Source organism: Condylostylus longicornis, unplaced genomic scaffold (genome assembly GCF_029603195.1).
Source record: "Condylostylus longicornis isolate FDR11 unplaced genomic scaffold, ASM2960319v2 ptg000003l, whole genome shotgun sequence".
NCBI classification, from domain to species: Eukaryota; Metazoa; Arthropoda; class Insecta; order Diptera; family Dolichopodidae; genus Condylostylus; species Condylostylus longicornis.
Window position 1 is genome coordinate 147,097 of NW_026577972.1, and position 15,942 is coordinate 163,038.

General features: G+C 23.4%; 1 protein-coding gene across 6 annotated transcripts in view; it reads right to left on the bottom strand.

Moving 5' to 3' along the window:
• Nucleotides 1–6,769: 6,769 nt before the first annotated feature.
• Nucleotides 6,770–15,942, bottom strand: part of LOC129607121 (eukaryotic translation initiation factor 4 gamma) — an 81,517-nt gene continuing 72,344 nt past the window's right edge. For all 6 annotated transcript variants that reach the window (XM_055517899.1, XM_055517889.1, XM_055517881.1 and 3 more), the window contains 3 exons: nt 15,697–15,925; nt 15,307–15,408; nt 6,770–14,100 (listed from right to left, as the gene is read on the bottom strand). In XM_055517899.1, the coding sequence (XP_055373874.1) occupies nt 14,027–14,100; nt 15,307–15,408; nt 15,697–15,925 (405 nt within the window). In that variant the 3' untranslated portion in view covers nt 6,770–14,026. The remainder of the gene's footprint in view (nt 14,101–15,306; nt 15,409–15,696; nt 15,926–15,942) is intronic.

Here is a 15,942-nt window from a genome sequence, read left to right on the forward strand (position 1 = left end):
TAGAAATTTTTTTAATTTTTTTGCTCCTTTTTACAATTTTAGTTTTAATGAGAGTAGTAGGCGATCATAAATGATAGCAGGCGAAAAAGTAAATTTATGATCTCCTTGCTACAATTTCTGCTTGCCTGGTATTTCATTAGAAATTTCTTTAATTTTTTTGCTCCTTTTCACAATTTTAGTTTTAATAAGAGTAGTAGGCGATCATGAATGTTTGCAGGCGAAAAAGTAAATTTCTCATCTACTTGCTACAATTCCTGTTTGCCTGGTATTTCATTAGCAATTTTTTTAAAATTTTTGCTCCTTTTTACAATTTTAGTTTTAATAAGAGTAGTAGGCGATTATGAATGTTTGCAAGCGAAAAAGTAAATTTCTCATCTACTTGCTACAATTCCTGTTTGCCTGGTATTTCATTAGCAATTTTTTTAAAATTTTTGCTCGTTTTTACAATTTTAGTTTTAATAAAAGTAGTAGGCGATCATGAATATTAACAGGAGAAAAAGTAAATTTCTGATCTACTTGCTACAATTCCTGCTTGCCTGGTGTTTCATTAGAAATTTCTTTAATTTTTTTGCTCCTTTTTACAATTTTAGTTTTAATGAAAGTAGTAGGCGATCATGAATGTTTGCAGGCGAAAAAGTAAATTTCTGATCTACTTGCTACAATTCCTGCTTGCCTGGTGTTTCATTAGAAATTTCTTTAATTTTTTTGCTCCTTTTTACAATTTTAGTTTTAATGAGAGTAGTAGGCGATCATGAATGAAAAAGTAAATTTCTGATCTACTTGCTACAATTCCTGCTTGCCTGGTATTTTGCTAGGAAAATAAATAATTTTTTACTCCTTATTAAAATTTTAATTTTAATGAAAGTGGTAGGCGATCATAAATGATAGCAGGCGAAAAAGTAAATTTCTGATCTACTTGCTACAATTTCTGCTTGCCTGGTATTTCATTAGAAATTTCTTTAATTTTTTTGCTCCTTTTTACAATTTTAGTTTTAATGAGAGTAGTAGGCGATCATGAATGAAAAAGTAAATTTCTGATCTACTTGCTACAATTCCTGCTTGCCTGGTATTTTGCTAGGAAAATAATTAATTTTTTGCTCCTTTTTAAAATTTTAATTTTAATGAAAGTAGTAGGCGATCATGAATGTTTGCAGGCGAAAAAGTAAATTTCTGATCTACTTGCTACAATTCCTGCTTGCCTGGTGTTTCATTAGAAATTTCTTTAATTTTTTTGCTCCTTTTTACAATTTTAGTTTTAATGAGAGTAGTAGGCGATCATGAATGAAAAAGTAAATTTCTGATCTACTTGCTACAATTCCTGCTTGCCTGGTATTTTGCTAGGAAAATAAATAATTTTTTACTCCTTATTAAAATTTTAATTTTAATGAAAGTGGTAGGCGATCATAAATGATAGCAGGCGAAAAAGTAAATTTCTGATCTACTTGCTACAATTTCTGCTTGCCTGGTATTTCATTAGAAATTTTTTTAATTTTTTTGCTCCTTTTTACAATTTTAGTTTTAATGACAGTAGTAGGCGATCATAAATGATAGCAGGCGAAAAAGGAAATTTATGATCTCCTTGCTACAATTTCTGCTTGCCTGGTATTTTGCTCGGAAAATAATTAATTTTTTGCTCCTTTTTAAAACTTTAATTTTAATGAAAGTAAACGTCCTTTTTTAAATAAAAATGGTGCATTATCTTACAAGTTATGTAGATCATTTTATCTCTAAAATTTCTCTGGATAGATTAAACGAAATTCAGCGCTTTCCGTTTAATTTTGTTCAGCACCAGTTAATTCCCTGTCCGATATGATTTGGAAATTTTCGATAATTCAGTTCTAACTTATATCTTTAATATATTATGCAAATTCGATAAATCTAAACTGCAAAATCTGCAAAAATAGCGTGTTCAAAAATGACATAGTTGCGCTAATATTCTACAAATTTTAATTACTACAAAAATACTATAAACTAGAGTGAGAGCATATAATAGAAAAACGTTGGATGTTGAAGAATTAGTCCAGTACTCCAGTAAATATATTACAAATCTATAACAGTAAGATATTCAGTTTCTGCAAATTTCCGTGCAACTTTTTTGAAAAACTTTTCAGATTTAATTTACAATTTTCATTGCATCATGTCCAAATTACCGGAAATACCTTTTGAAATTTTTGTTCGCTTATCATTGCCAAGCGAACTTTAAATGGTTGAATTCGCGTTTGCATTTGTGACTACAAATGATCTTGTTAAGTAAATTGCACTGCAATAAAACTACTAAAGCAGAGCTACCAACAAAAACTCTGGTGTAATCTTTATAATATCTTTCCAATCTCCAAATAATGGGTTCTCTACTTATTGGGGTTATAAATATAAAAAAGGTTTTATGCTATCTATCTGACAGAAGATTTTTCGTCTCAGAGCTTTCAATACCTTTACATTGTAAAAAAACTGCTAATGCTTTTGATACATTTTGGAATACAATTTTTACAATATTAATAAATACTTTGACGTTTGTTTGAAAATTTGAATTTAAAGTTCTGTGCAAATGTTAATTTTTATCAAACGTTACAACATCCTTAAAAACATGGCATTTTTATGCTGCATTTTGGGAAAAAAACTTAATAACTAACACTTTATTGCTAAAAATAAATGCTAGTTTATTTAATTGGTTATTTCTGGCAACGCTTATATGACATATATAAGAAGAGCGTGCTCGATTTTTTCGATACCGGAGTTACGTTTATTTTACGTATCCACTACGTATAGAACGCATTTTGAAAAAGTTTACAATGTCAAGAGCTCTTACTAAACTTTATGGAATGTGAGACTTTGTAAAGTTTACGTCGTAAGCGCATTATTGAAGTCACGGAAACTTTATTAAATTTTAAGTTAGAATTTACATTTGTAATTATTAGATTTTAAGTTTTAATTATTATTTTAATTATTACTATAGTGCTTTTGTCCCAAGTTATCTCCTATATAAAAACAAATATAATACAAATATTCCCCTCTATTATGTATATCGGTATCGGCCGATAAACGATAATTTATCGGCAAAATTTTGTGTTTGTATTACCAACATTGTTTATCGGTAAATTTTATCGGAGTCGGGAAAGCTTTTTTTCCCTGTATAGGAAACGTATTAGCTGGTATTATGAAAACGATAAATTGTCGGGTTTTCACCAATTTAAAAGCGGGTACAAATTTTTAGACGACAGATTTTTTTTTTGTAAAATCTTCATTTTATCAAGGAAACTGGTGTAATTAATTGCTTTTTTAAAATGTAAGCATTTTTTCTAAATTATTTTCTTTCAAAATGTTATTCATATATTTTATTTAGGAGTAAAATCGTAAGCAACAAAAAACAAATTGCGCGGTTAGTAGAAAAAATGGAAGAGGACTTAAACCTGGCAAGGAATGATAATCTGAAATTCTGGATAAACCTAAAAAATGTGTACATATTATATAAATAATAAAATAAAATAGGTACATAAACATACATTTTGTTGTCTAAATCCAATGGATTAGTTGAATCTCTTATATGTCGTCTTTGAATAGCTTGCGTTTCTTCACTTTCAAAATATAATGCACGTGACATTTTCCCGATATATGTATACTTTTATTTTACAAATTTAACAGAAAATAATTTTCTTACAACAACTTTTTAGCACATCAAAACCAAATTCAAAATAGTTTTAAAAATTTTTTGAAAATAACTTTTGAAAGAAAACAAATGTCATTAGAAAAAAAAACATTTTCTCCAATTTACAAAAACAAAAATTTGTATGAAAAAGCTTCTTTTAATCGGTTGAAATATTTTTATCGGTATCGGTTCATAATACAGAAGAAACCCAAAACCGATGAGAACTGCCGATAATATATCGGCCGATACCGATGTTCATAATAGAGGGGATTATAAAGAAACTTATATAAGCTTTTGAAGTTCCTAGTACGGTAGTTCACTAAATCAGTGAACTAGACTAAATAGTGAAAATATATTTCTTAATATAACTAAAATCACATATACCTAAAAAGAATTATATGGACTTTAAATACAAAAAAAATAGGGTATAATCGGATCAAAATCGAAAATCAAAAAATTGCATCAATGCAGCGTCCATGTAAAATTAAGATCAACCTTGCTGATGTAATATTATTTTGACTTTTTGGACACTTTCTCAATCATATGTTTTTTGGCGTTTATTTTGTATAAAAGTTAAAATTATTAACAACTGAAAATCTAAAAAAAATAAAATTTTTTTTTAATTGCAATTAAGATTTGGAGATCTTTATATATTTTATATACATTTAAAAATATTTGTTAAATACTTTTCGATAAAAAAATTCGTTTTACTACGACATATCTCGCATCAGAACGACAACTGCAATATGACTGAAACACATTTTCGCCCTATTCTCCGACAAGTGTCACTGCGATCGCCGCTTAGAATATCAAATTCAAGTCGTAACGACAATTGTCGCTCTACTTCGACAACTAGAATAAGGCTCATCAATACTTTGCATAAAGAAATGATTAACTTTGTTAGTTATTGAGTTAAACTAATATATATTATTTGCTTCTCAGATCCACTTAAAAAACTTTGCATCAATACAAAATCAAAACAAAAATATGATGCGCATACGATGCGTATTTTTGACATTTTGGACACCAAATTTTAAAGTATGAAGGTTTTCGTTTATACACGCTGCACTGAAAGTTCTACATTAGAACTAAAATTTCTAAGTCGCAAAATTAAACAGTATACAAAAACTTCAGCTAAATTTTTTTTGTTTACGCATTCTACAAATTCTGAAATTTCTAAATAATCAGTTATTCAAATATAACAAAAATGACATTGTTTATGAAATTTTATCCAATACCTTTCGCCTTCCAATTCACTGCAAAATAAGCAAATTTTAACAAGATTTCAAAGGCTTAAAGAAAACTTACTTTAATAACCCTTCAATATCTGAATTTTGAAATTTAAATTTTTTTTTCAATTTTAAAAAAACAAATAAATTTCATATGGCAGCGACAAAATTTATATTAGAAGTCTGCGCTACATTTCTAACTTTTCTTTATTGCAGATTGAATTTTCGAACGCACTTTATTGCAGCCAGTAATTTCCGAATGATCTATATTTTCAGTGTATGTAATTTTCGAACGTACTACAAGCTAGAACTATTCTAGAACTGAATAAATAAAAATCCTCTATTGATGCATTTTCATACATGATTTTTACATGATTACACATCGATGCTGCATCGATTACTTTGCGATTATACATATGCAATGAATTTTATGAAAAATATATAGATATATACGTATGTGATTATGGGCCTTTCCCAGTATCGTCAAATGCATGCAACTGACGTTAGTCATGAATCCCAAGGCAACATGACGCTAGCGTCATAAATCCCAACATATGTTGCTAACGCAATTGATTGTCATTTTAGTTTTTTTTTCGCATGTTTTTAAAGGCTAATGCATAAGTGATTTGTTTGAAAATTGCTCAAATTACAGGTGATTGTCATTTGCTAAATCAAGCGATTGACGTGATTGACATGATCGTCAAATCTTTGACATACTGGGAAAGGGCCTATATGTGCATTATACATAATTAGCAAGCTTAGGGCTTTTTGGGTATTTCAGTTCTTAGTTAGATTTGACATGCAGTATGTGTTTTATTTATGAACTACAAATTTGTAATATTCGTTTTTGAAGTACTGTTTTGGAGAATGTTCTGTAGTCATGGTGCAAGTAAAATTTTAAAAAAGCTTTAGCATATGAGCAGTTTAAAAAATTTCATTGCAAAAGTGATTTTTAACATTAAAATGGACATTAAAGATTTACTAAAGTAAATTATTTAAATTAAGTTAATTTGAAATTTATCTTAAAATGTCATCTGCAAACAGTTCAACAATCTTGAATTTTGACTTTTGGTAATCCACTTTTTATTATTAAAATACATTATTAATGTTGTCTCTACTTTTCGGTTTTTTCTATTTTGTACGTATTTTTCCAAACCTCTGTCATCCAAATTTGCATTTATGCCCTGAAATAATTGCGTTTTCAACAAATTTGAAGTAAACTCAACTCATTTCGAAAAAATTGTACGTTTTTTTTTTTGGAATGTAGCATTTATTGAAAACTTAAAAAAATTAACAGAACCTGGAAGACTTTTTTTAAATCAATTTTCTAATGCTTTAATAGTAAAACTTTAGTAGAAAAAGATTGAATTTTAAATTTTGAGAATTGAAAAATTTGACAATGATTGATCTTTTTTATCAGCCGTGGTTTTGAGCACCAACCAATATAGATTTATGTATGAAGATAAGCAGTTCGATATTACTTACCGTTTTACTGTAAAGCTGGATTCATTGGTTCGTCAGTTAAACGACGAGCTGAATAAATTTGGATTTTGAATATTCTCTTTATTTTTAAGTACAGCTCTTTTTCTCTCTCTCAAAAAGTTGAATCAACTTCAACTTTAATGCGGGGGTTTTTCTAAAACGTCAAATTTACATGTACTGAACTATTACAATTACATACAATTCTTGTCAAAAAATAAATAAATGGACTATAACAAAAAAAGAAATTCAGACGAACCAATGAACAATCAAGAGAAAAAATAGTTCGGTTTTAAATAGCTCAGCTCAAAAAGACGAACCAATGAATCCGGCTTAAACTGAATAAAATGCAATTTTTTTTTAAATCTTTTATAATAAATGTTTATTTCAATTTTCTTTTAACTGTTTTTATTCTTTCTTTTTTTTGTTTAATGATTGTTATTATATTTTTATTTTTATAATATTAAAGGTTTATTTTTTCCCTTTTTTTTCCTTTCTTTTTTTTTTATTTTTCTCCCTCTCTTTAACGGTTCGCTCTGATAATGTGTGTGTGTGTATGTGGAGTGTGTGCACGAAATATTTTTTTATTTATTTCTTTTTCTGTCCCGATCTTGTAAATAATATTTTGTTTACATAATATATATATACATATCTGACTTATATATAATCATATGTATATTTATACGCGATGTGTGGATGTATATTGGTATATATGTATGTACATATTATATTTTACTTGACAATATCTTTTTTGATTTTCTTTAAAATTTTCTAATTTCCTTTTATTTTTGGTTTAATTCAATTTATTTTTATTTAGCTATACATTTAATATACTATATATATATATGTATATATATATATATATAAACATACTTCTTATTTTTTTTTGTGTATTTTCACTAAAAATTATTGATTTTAATACAAAGTTTAGTTTTTTATTTAATTCTTAATGATATTTTCAGAGAACTTTTGATTTTGCTTCTTCTTTCAGATTTCTTTATCGATCTTTTTTTTTACTAAATATTTGTTTACTCGGTTTTACTTTAGTTATTTTTAGCTTTAGTAATTATTGTATAATTAGTTTTTCTTTTCTCATTTTTATATTATATAAATATATATATAAATAAAATTATATATATATATGTATATACATACACACATATTTTTTCTATTATGGTTTTACATAATTTAATTATATTTTTGTGTTTTTTTTGTATTTTTCTAAGTTTTTAATTATTTTTATTTAAATGTCTTGTTTTGCTTGTTCAAATAAATCTTTATTTTTTAGTATTTCATATTAATTTATAACACAATATGTATTACAGTTTTATAATTAATAAACGTATGTATATATATATATATATATATATAAATATTGTGTTTGTTTTTTCAATGTAATATAATAATTCTTTTTTATTTCTACACATTTTTTAAGCAGCTGTGTGTATTTTGCATTGTTTAAACCATTTTTAATTTAGCTTTATTTTATTTTTCATTCGATTTATTTTATAAGTTCCAACAATAGAAACTTTTGTGTATTACAGAATTTCGTGTATGACAAAATAAAAGAAACTTTTTTTTCATGAATTCAGATTTGTTTGTTACTTTTTTCAACTTAAAATAATTTTTTTTTTATTCAAAAAAAGAAAATAGTGTAACTGTGTAATTGGAAAACAAAAATTAATTCAGAAAATAATTTTGCGCAGTCGATAAGTTTTTCGATAATTCGAAAGAAAAAAGTTTAAAATCAGTGATATATAAAATAATGGTATATTTTAGCTTAAAGAGTTGATTATGTCAAAATGGATGATAATTCACGTTAAAAAAAAGTAACCACAATTAGCAGAGGCTTGGGAAGAAATTCCTGTCCATATTTGATTGACACTAGATTTTTAATTAAAATCGTTAACCATATATTGTATTATATCAACATGAAAGTTAATGAAATTTATTGTTAGATATTTTCCACTAACAGCCCCAGAAGAGATTTGGTAATGTCCTTTTAAAAGATGGATCAAATCTAATATTTTTTTCTTTAAATTTTTATTATTGCAATTCTAAATAACTTTTTCTATTTCAAAACAAGTTTTTTTTTTTTAATTTTAATTTTTGCTTTTAAAAAATACAAGAACGAAAATTAATTATCACAAAAACCTGTTACTACTTACAAATTTATATAAGTAAATAAACATTTTTTGTAAAATAACAAACTAAAAAAAATTTTTTTGGATTGAAGAAAATGTTCGAAGAATTTGTGTTTATTTAGGTTCGATAAGTCAAGAATTTCCGAATTGTATTTGCTGTAATGTCGATGCATTGGGTCTTTTATACCGAATGCAACTGCGTCTGCTTTTTATTTACGTTTAAAATTTATAATACTGTTATAATCATTGTGCCAAATTTCAAGTTCCCTATTTAATAATGCTTTAAAAAAAATGTTTAGCATTTTTCCCTTTAATACGATTAAAAAATATTCACCAATGTTCTAATAAAGACACATGAAATGAAATATTGCTTGTTTTCAGTTCATGAAAATTTAAAAAATTTCAAATACCATTATTTCAAGTTATTCATGTTGTATGGGTAATTTTTATTTAATATTTTAAATTAATATCATTTATATAATTTTACACATTACTATTATTTTGTAAATAAAAAGTTTTAAATCACCAATATTTTGTTTTTTTTTGCTTAATTTTTTATTAATTAATTTCATTTTCAATATCTAGTAATTAATTATTAATTAATTTCATTTTGGATATTTAATATCTATTTCTGTTTTCCTTTCTTTTTTTTAATATTGTATTTATTTTTGTTTTAATTTTATATTTACATTTACATTTTTTATTGTTATCAAATTTATAACAAATCTGTGTTGTAAGATATCATTTAATTTTTGAATTTAGTATGAAATTTGTTTTCTCTTTTTTGATTTATTTTTAAAATTTTATTAACAAAAAAAATTTTTAGAGCATACACAATTTCATAATCTTTAAATCATTGCAAAACTTTCAACACAACTCTTATTAATATCAAAATATATTTGGATGTCTGACTGAACAAAAAAAAATTAACTAAAAAACTTTTATTTACAACTTACTCAAAATATGTAAAATAATAGAATATTAACTTTTCTAAAAAGAAAAAGAAAATTTAAATACATAATTTAAGTAATATTTAATAAATTTTCGTTTTATATTAAAAACTGATAAATGATGAATTTTAACATATAATGTTACAATAAAATAACATTATAATTTAATACATAATTGAAATGAAAATTTGCATATATATAGAGACGTATGCTCATAAGTTTTTCTGAATGTTTTTAGTTTGAAAAAATTCGCAAAAAAATGGTTTCGCTTAATTGTGAATCAAATTAATTAAATTTTTTTCATTTTTTTCAGTATTATTATGTGCTCGTTTTCAAAATTAGTATTTTTAAAAAACTTTTTATCCTATGACTATGTTATTGTTAAAAAAAGTTCAAAAGAGCATCTTTTTTTGTTTTTTCAATTGGCATTTTAACTTTTTCTTTTTGGAATATGTTAAAAGTGTGTATTTTTAAAGAGGTCTGTTTATGCACCAACTCTTTCTTGTGGAGAAATTCGTGATATATATTCTTTAGTTTTAATAAAAATTAAAAAAAATTAACAAAACCAAAATTTAAAAAAAACGCATACAATAAGCGCTCAATATATATTATAATGTCTTATAATTCATTGTTTATAAAAATAAACACTCATTTTTTCGCGATTAACACAGAGGAGAATTATAAAAAAAAAATTCATTTTTTACTCAACCTTTTTTTTAAGTTATTTTCATTATGCTGTTATTTGTATCTTTATTTTTTTTTGTTTTACCAATCAAATATTGCATTTTAAATTTATTTTTAAGTTTAATTAATTAATTTTTAGTAAGAGAAAAAATTTTTTCTTTCTCTTTTCATTTTTTTTAAATTTTTATACTACTTTTGAATTTATATATTTTTTGTTTTATACAAATATATAGATGCATTTTTTGAATATATACATATATACCTCTTGTATATTTTTCAGTGTTTGTATATGGTGTGTTTTCAATTTTCTTTTACGTTTTTTTTTTATTTTTTACTTTATTTAATCGATTTTTTATTAAATTTTCTTATTTTTTTATTTTATTCAATTTTAATTTCTTTTAGTTTTTTCTTTTAAATTTATCAATTCAAATTTCATCAAATTTTGTATTTATATTTTACTTATAATTTTTTTCGCGTTTTTTTTTTGTAATTTTTTGAATTTTACGTTTTTTTTTTTAACTTTTTATTTTGTTTTGTTTTAATTTTTAAATTTACATTATGTGCTATTTTTTATATATATACATATCTCTCATATTATACATAACTAATTAGTATGTATATATATATATGTATATACTAATTTATTTAATATGTATACATATATAAATGTATATATAATTTTCTTTTTCAAATTTATATATATCTTTATATATTTATACATATTTATATAATTTTTGTTTTTAAGTTTTTATTATATATATATGTTTTTTAAATTAATTTTAAGATACCATTTGCTCTCAATATAATATAGTTGTGTATATAAAATATTTATATAAAAAAATGTTATATATAATTTTTTTATGTTTTTTTTTGTTTTTTTTTTTTACTTATATACTTAACAATCTTTTTACTTTTTTTTATAACTTCATTGTTATATATGTATATATATGCATAGGTATACATATATTAAATATACACTTATATATTTATGTTTATATATATACATATAAACTTCGCAATTTTACATTATTATTTTACTTAAATTTTTAATCAAATTTGCTTTTTTACTTTAATTTTTTTGTAACTTCATGTTTATTTGTGGTTTTACATACTTTATACCATTTTTTTTTTCTTAAAAACTAGAAAGAAATAAAAAAAAAATGAAATCAAAAGAAAAAAGTATTATATATATATCTAAATATATGTATCATTTATTGAATTCTTTTATTTTAAATATATAACTAATTATTTATTTGATCATATTAATTTTTGAAAACAAAAAAAAAAGATCCAAAAAAAAACTACATTTTTATCGATCAAAAATATTTATCCTTCTGTTTTTTTACGTACAATTTGTAGTGGTATTCCACAAGTAGGAAAATGAAAGGTATATTCCATCGGCACGTAACGAGACACAAAACTGTTATCTCATTGTACCTAAACTATCATAGTGCTATCAAAATACCAAGTATTTATAAGTTTATGACAACACATAATTTATATACTGAGATTGAAAAAATATTTGAAATTCATTCTTTTTAAATTTATATGATAAAAACATATATGATTTATATGATAAATACAATGTTATGTCCTTTTACAACACGCTGCATTTATAAAAACGTATTTCCTTTTTCTATAAAAAGAAAATAAAAATAATAATGAAAAAGAAATAAGTTTATATAAGAAATTTACATCATATGAAGCCTATATCATAATTTCAAAAATGAAATTGATTTTTTAAAAAAATTATCTATTTTATCATCTCGCAATTAATTAATTTTTTACTAACCAAAAAAATTTTAAAATAACAACCAGTGTTTTTATTTTATCAAATATCTTTATATACCCGCCATGTTAATTTCTCTTGAATGTTGCATTTCATTTCACGTGATTGGAATTATTTTTCAAAAAAATCTATACTGAAAATTTTAATATTTTCAGTAAAAACTCGATTCAAGAGAACACATATTACATAGGTAACAAACTTTTTTCTTCAATTTTTTTAAATAGTTATATATATAACATATTTTTCAATTAAACTAAGATAAAACCGAACAATCTCAGTATAAAGACACATTACATACACAAAAAATTCATTTAAATATTTTTTAATTATCTAAAGCTCGTTTTAAATTATAAAATATATATTCAAAACATATATATAATATAAAAAATATATATATATATTTTTTAAAAAACAGAAGGTATCTATATCTTTTATACAACGTTAAATTGATATAAACCAAAAATCTGAACTTATTTTTTAGTGTTTTTTTACGTTTGTTTTCTTTTGCAATAATATTTAAATACATAAAAAATATTTTTTTAAAAATTAAAAAAAAGGGAAAAAACTAATAAGGACTTTTTTCCTACTATGAATAATCCATCAAATGTTTTTCATTTTATTTTATAATCCAAATATTTTATACAATCGTAATAGTAATTAATAATTATAATAATAATAGAAATAATATTATATTCCTATATACATAAAAAATAATATATATATATATATATATATATATATATATATATATATATACATAATTGCCATATAAATCACGATTCAATTAAAAAAAATAAAAATAATAACAATGAAAAAGGTTTACAAACCAACCTTTTTTCCAATGTATCAAATATTTGGCACAAATTTTTATGTAACATCGAATAAATTGTTTCACACAAAACAAACAATTTAAATTTTATTGACTGCAATTTTGAATGATCGTTGCCATTATAAAAGATACACTGAGAAAAAACATTTTGCACTCAAAAATTTTTTTTTTCAGGTTTTCAATTATAAAGGAAAATAATTCATATATATTTTTTTTTTGTTTTTTTTTTAACAAAAAATGTCATTTTTGTTTCGCTTCTTGAAATTTTGAAAATCATTTCAAATATATTAAAATCAAGAGTCCTCGCTTAATGGAAGCTCGTTATACGGAATTCAAAAAATTAAACCAAAGTCTCTTTTTACGGAAAGCTTTTAAAATGCAAAAAAAAATTGTAGTTTAAATTTTAAACTACATTTTTTTTTAAAATGTAATTTTTTGTTTAAATATACATACATGTTTAATATTATGTAAATACATAAAAACCATTGCGGTTATGTATGTATATATAATCTAATGTTTTATATGAAACAGAGATCCGAGCAAAATAATATGAAGAATTTATGTATGTAATTGGTTCTTGTTGTCAAATGTTTTAATAATAATAAAATTCTACTATATCTTTTGCAAATTAACAAGAAATATATGTACCTATATGAGTATAGGTAAAAAATTATGTGATAATAGAGTAATGTGAGTAAAAAGATTCGATTTACGGAATTTCGATTTGCGGACAACATTTCCGGAACATAATAGCGAGGAATGAATGTAATTACAAAATTCGTACAAAATATTTTTACAAATCGAAAGAAAAAACCATTTAAAATCAAATAGATTCGAATATTTGAAATTTGAATCATGAATTATAAATATTTTGGCGCATTTTAATATTATATATATAAATATACATATAAATATATATACCATATATATATATATATATATATATATAGTTTCTATATATATATATAGTTTCATCATTATCATTGGAATCGAAATGATTTTTTTTTATTATTGATAATTTTTCTTTTTTATTATTTATAATTTTTCTTTTTCATACCTTTAAATAATAAATATAAATGTGTACATAAATATATATGCATATACATATGTATGTATGTATATATATATATATGAAATGTATGAATATGCATGCATATATATATATAAATATACGTATACACACATATATAAAATTTAAATTTTTAATTTCTTAAATAAATTTTTCAATCAAAATTTCATACGCTTTTTAAAAAAAAAAATAAGTTAGTAAAAATTTCTGCTAATTATTTTCATCGCTAGTTTCATTATTTATAACATCACTAAAGAATGAAGTAAGTGCTTTAACGGCAACACCTAAAAATAAAACAAAAACAAAAAATATGTTAAAAAAGTTTATAAAAAATAATATCAATTAAAATAAAAATATAAAAAGTTAAGCGAATAAAACAAAAATAAAAAATATAAACAGGAATAAGAATAAAAGAGACACAAAAAAAATCTGTTCTACGATTTTCTGATTTCATCTGATGTACGATTTTATATTTCTTACCAATGCCATATATATTATCTGTGTATGGAATTACAATATACGCGTGCGTAACTATGTGTGGAATGGCATCATTATACGCACCGTTGTTAAAAAATTTTGTCACAATAAACAAACATACAAACTCTTGAAAAGAGTTAAAGAACTATACAAATCATTAAAGGAAAAAGGCTGCTGAAAGAAATAGCTTTTAATCTTAGGTTCTGGTTTTTTGTTTAAGGCAGGTACCAAATTTATCATCAGGGGCCATTTTAGGGTTAGCCCACGTTGATTCGTGCCGCACCATAACAAAAAATAGAACATACAGTTTATAGTCATACAAAAAAAATATAAAAGCAGTTGAACATGTTGATCTGTTAACCTTGATCTTTCAGCTGTTTTACTATTTTTTAATATCGAAAATAATTGTTCACAGAAATATGTGCTTCCGAACATGAAAAAAACACGCTTAATTGATTTATAGGTAAATAATTATAAAATTTAGTAATTTCCACTTCTCTAAATTTTTATTTTAAAACAAAATCGCACAGAATGTCGATTTAAATTGTTAATGTGAGTCGAGTGTTTCAATATCAATAGAAAATGGAAAAGTAAATAGGTTAAATACATTTTGAAATCTCTATCAAAATCTAAAAATCAAATTCGGTTTTAAATAATTTTTTCTAGTTAGAATATTCGGAAAACTTCGAATTTACGTTACTTAACTTACTGTTCACAAATATAAGAAAATAAAACTGGTTCAAATATATAAGTATATGATTTATATAAGTCGCTTTCCACTTTTCAAAATTGATCTAAATCAATATTTGTAAGAAAATTATAAGAATTAAATTTCAAAATTTTCAAAAATCGTTACGGCCGCGGGATCAAGAACTGCAGGCCGCATGTTTGACATAACTGGTTTAAGGGGTCTTATGCAATAGAAAACATGCTTTGAAAATTTTTGTTTTACGTGCACTATCTATATATTACTTCATTTATGCTAATATATATTTAAGTAAAATTAATGTTACCTTTTCCAGCTTGTTCTTTGTCTGAGTTCAACCAACAATGAAAGGAATCTTGATTAATTATATCTAAATCATATAATTGACAGAATATGTCATAAAGAAGCCCTGTTTTAATTTTAAAGAAAAAAATATAAATTATCAAATATTGCAATATTATTTATTATTATAAAAATTAAAAATTATCAATTCCTTTCTTTTTTTTCTTGTGAAAAAAAAGAAAGGAATTGATAATTTTCTTCTTCAAAAAAACTCTATTTAAAAGAACTAAAAGTAAATTTAAAATTCGTATTTTAATTTTTTTATTGTACTTGAAGAAAAAACTTGGCAATATCCAAGAGTTTCAATGACTATATAAAAAAAACAAAATACGGAATTATCTCATATTATTTATACCTGGTGGATGCTCTAAGTGATGCCCTATTAATTGTACAGCATATAAACATTCCATTTCATTTGCAGCTTTTGAATCAATATAACGCTCCAAAAGTCGGGAACATACATCTTTAAAACGTTGCTTATCTAATTTATAAGTATTTTTCACAGTTGATATACTGTAATTTATTAATTCCGTTGTCAAACCACGTATAAATTCTTTATTAGGAGTGATTATATTTATATTTGCCTAAAAATAAATTTACA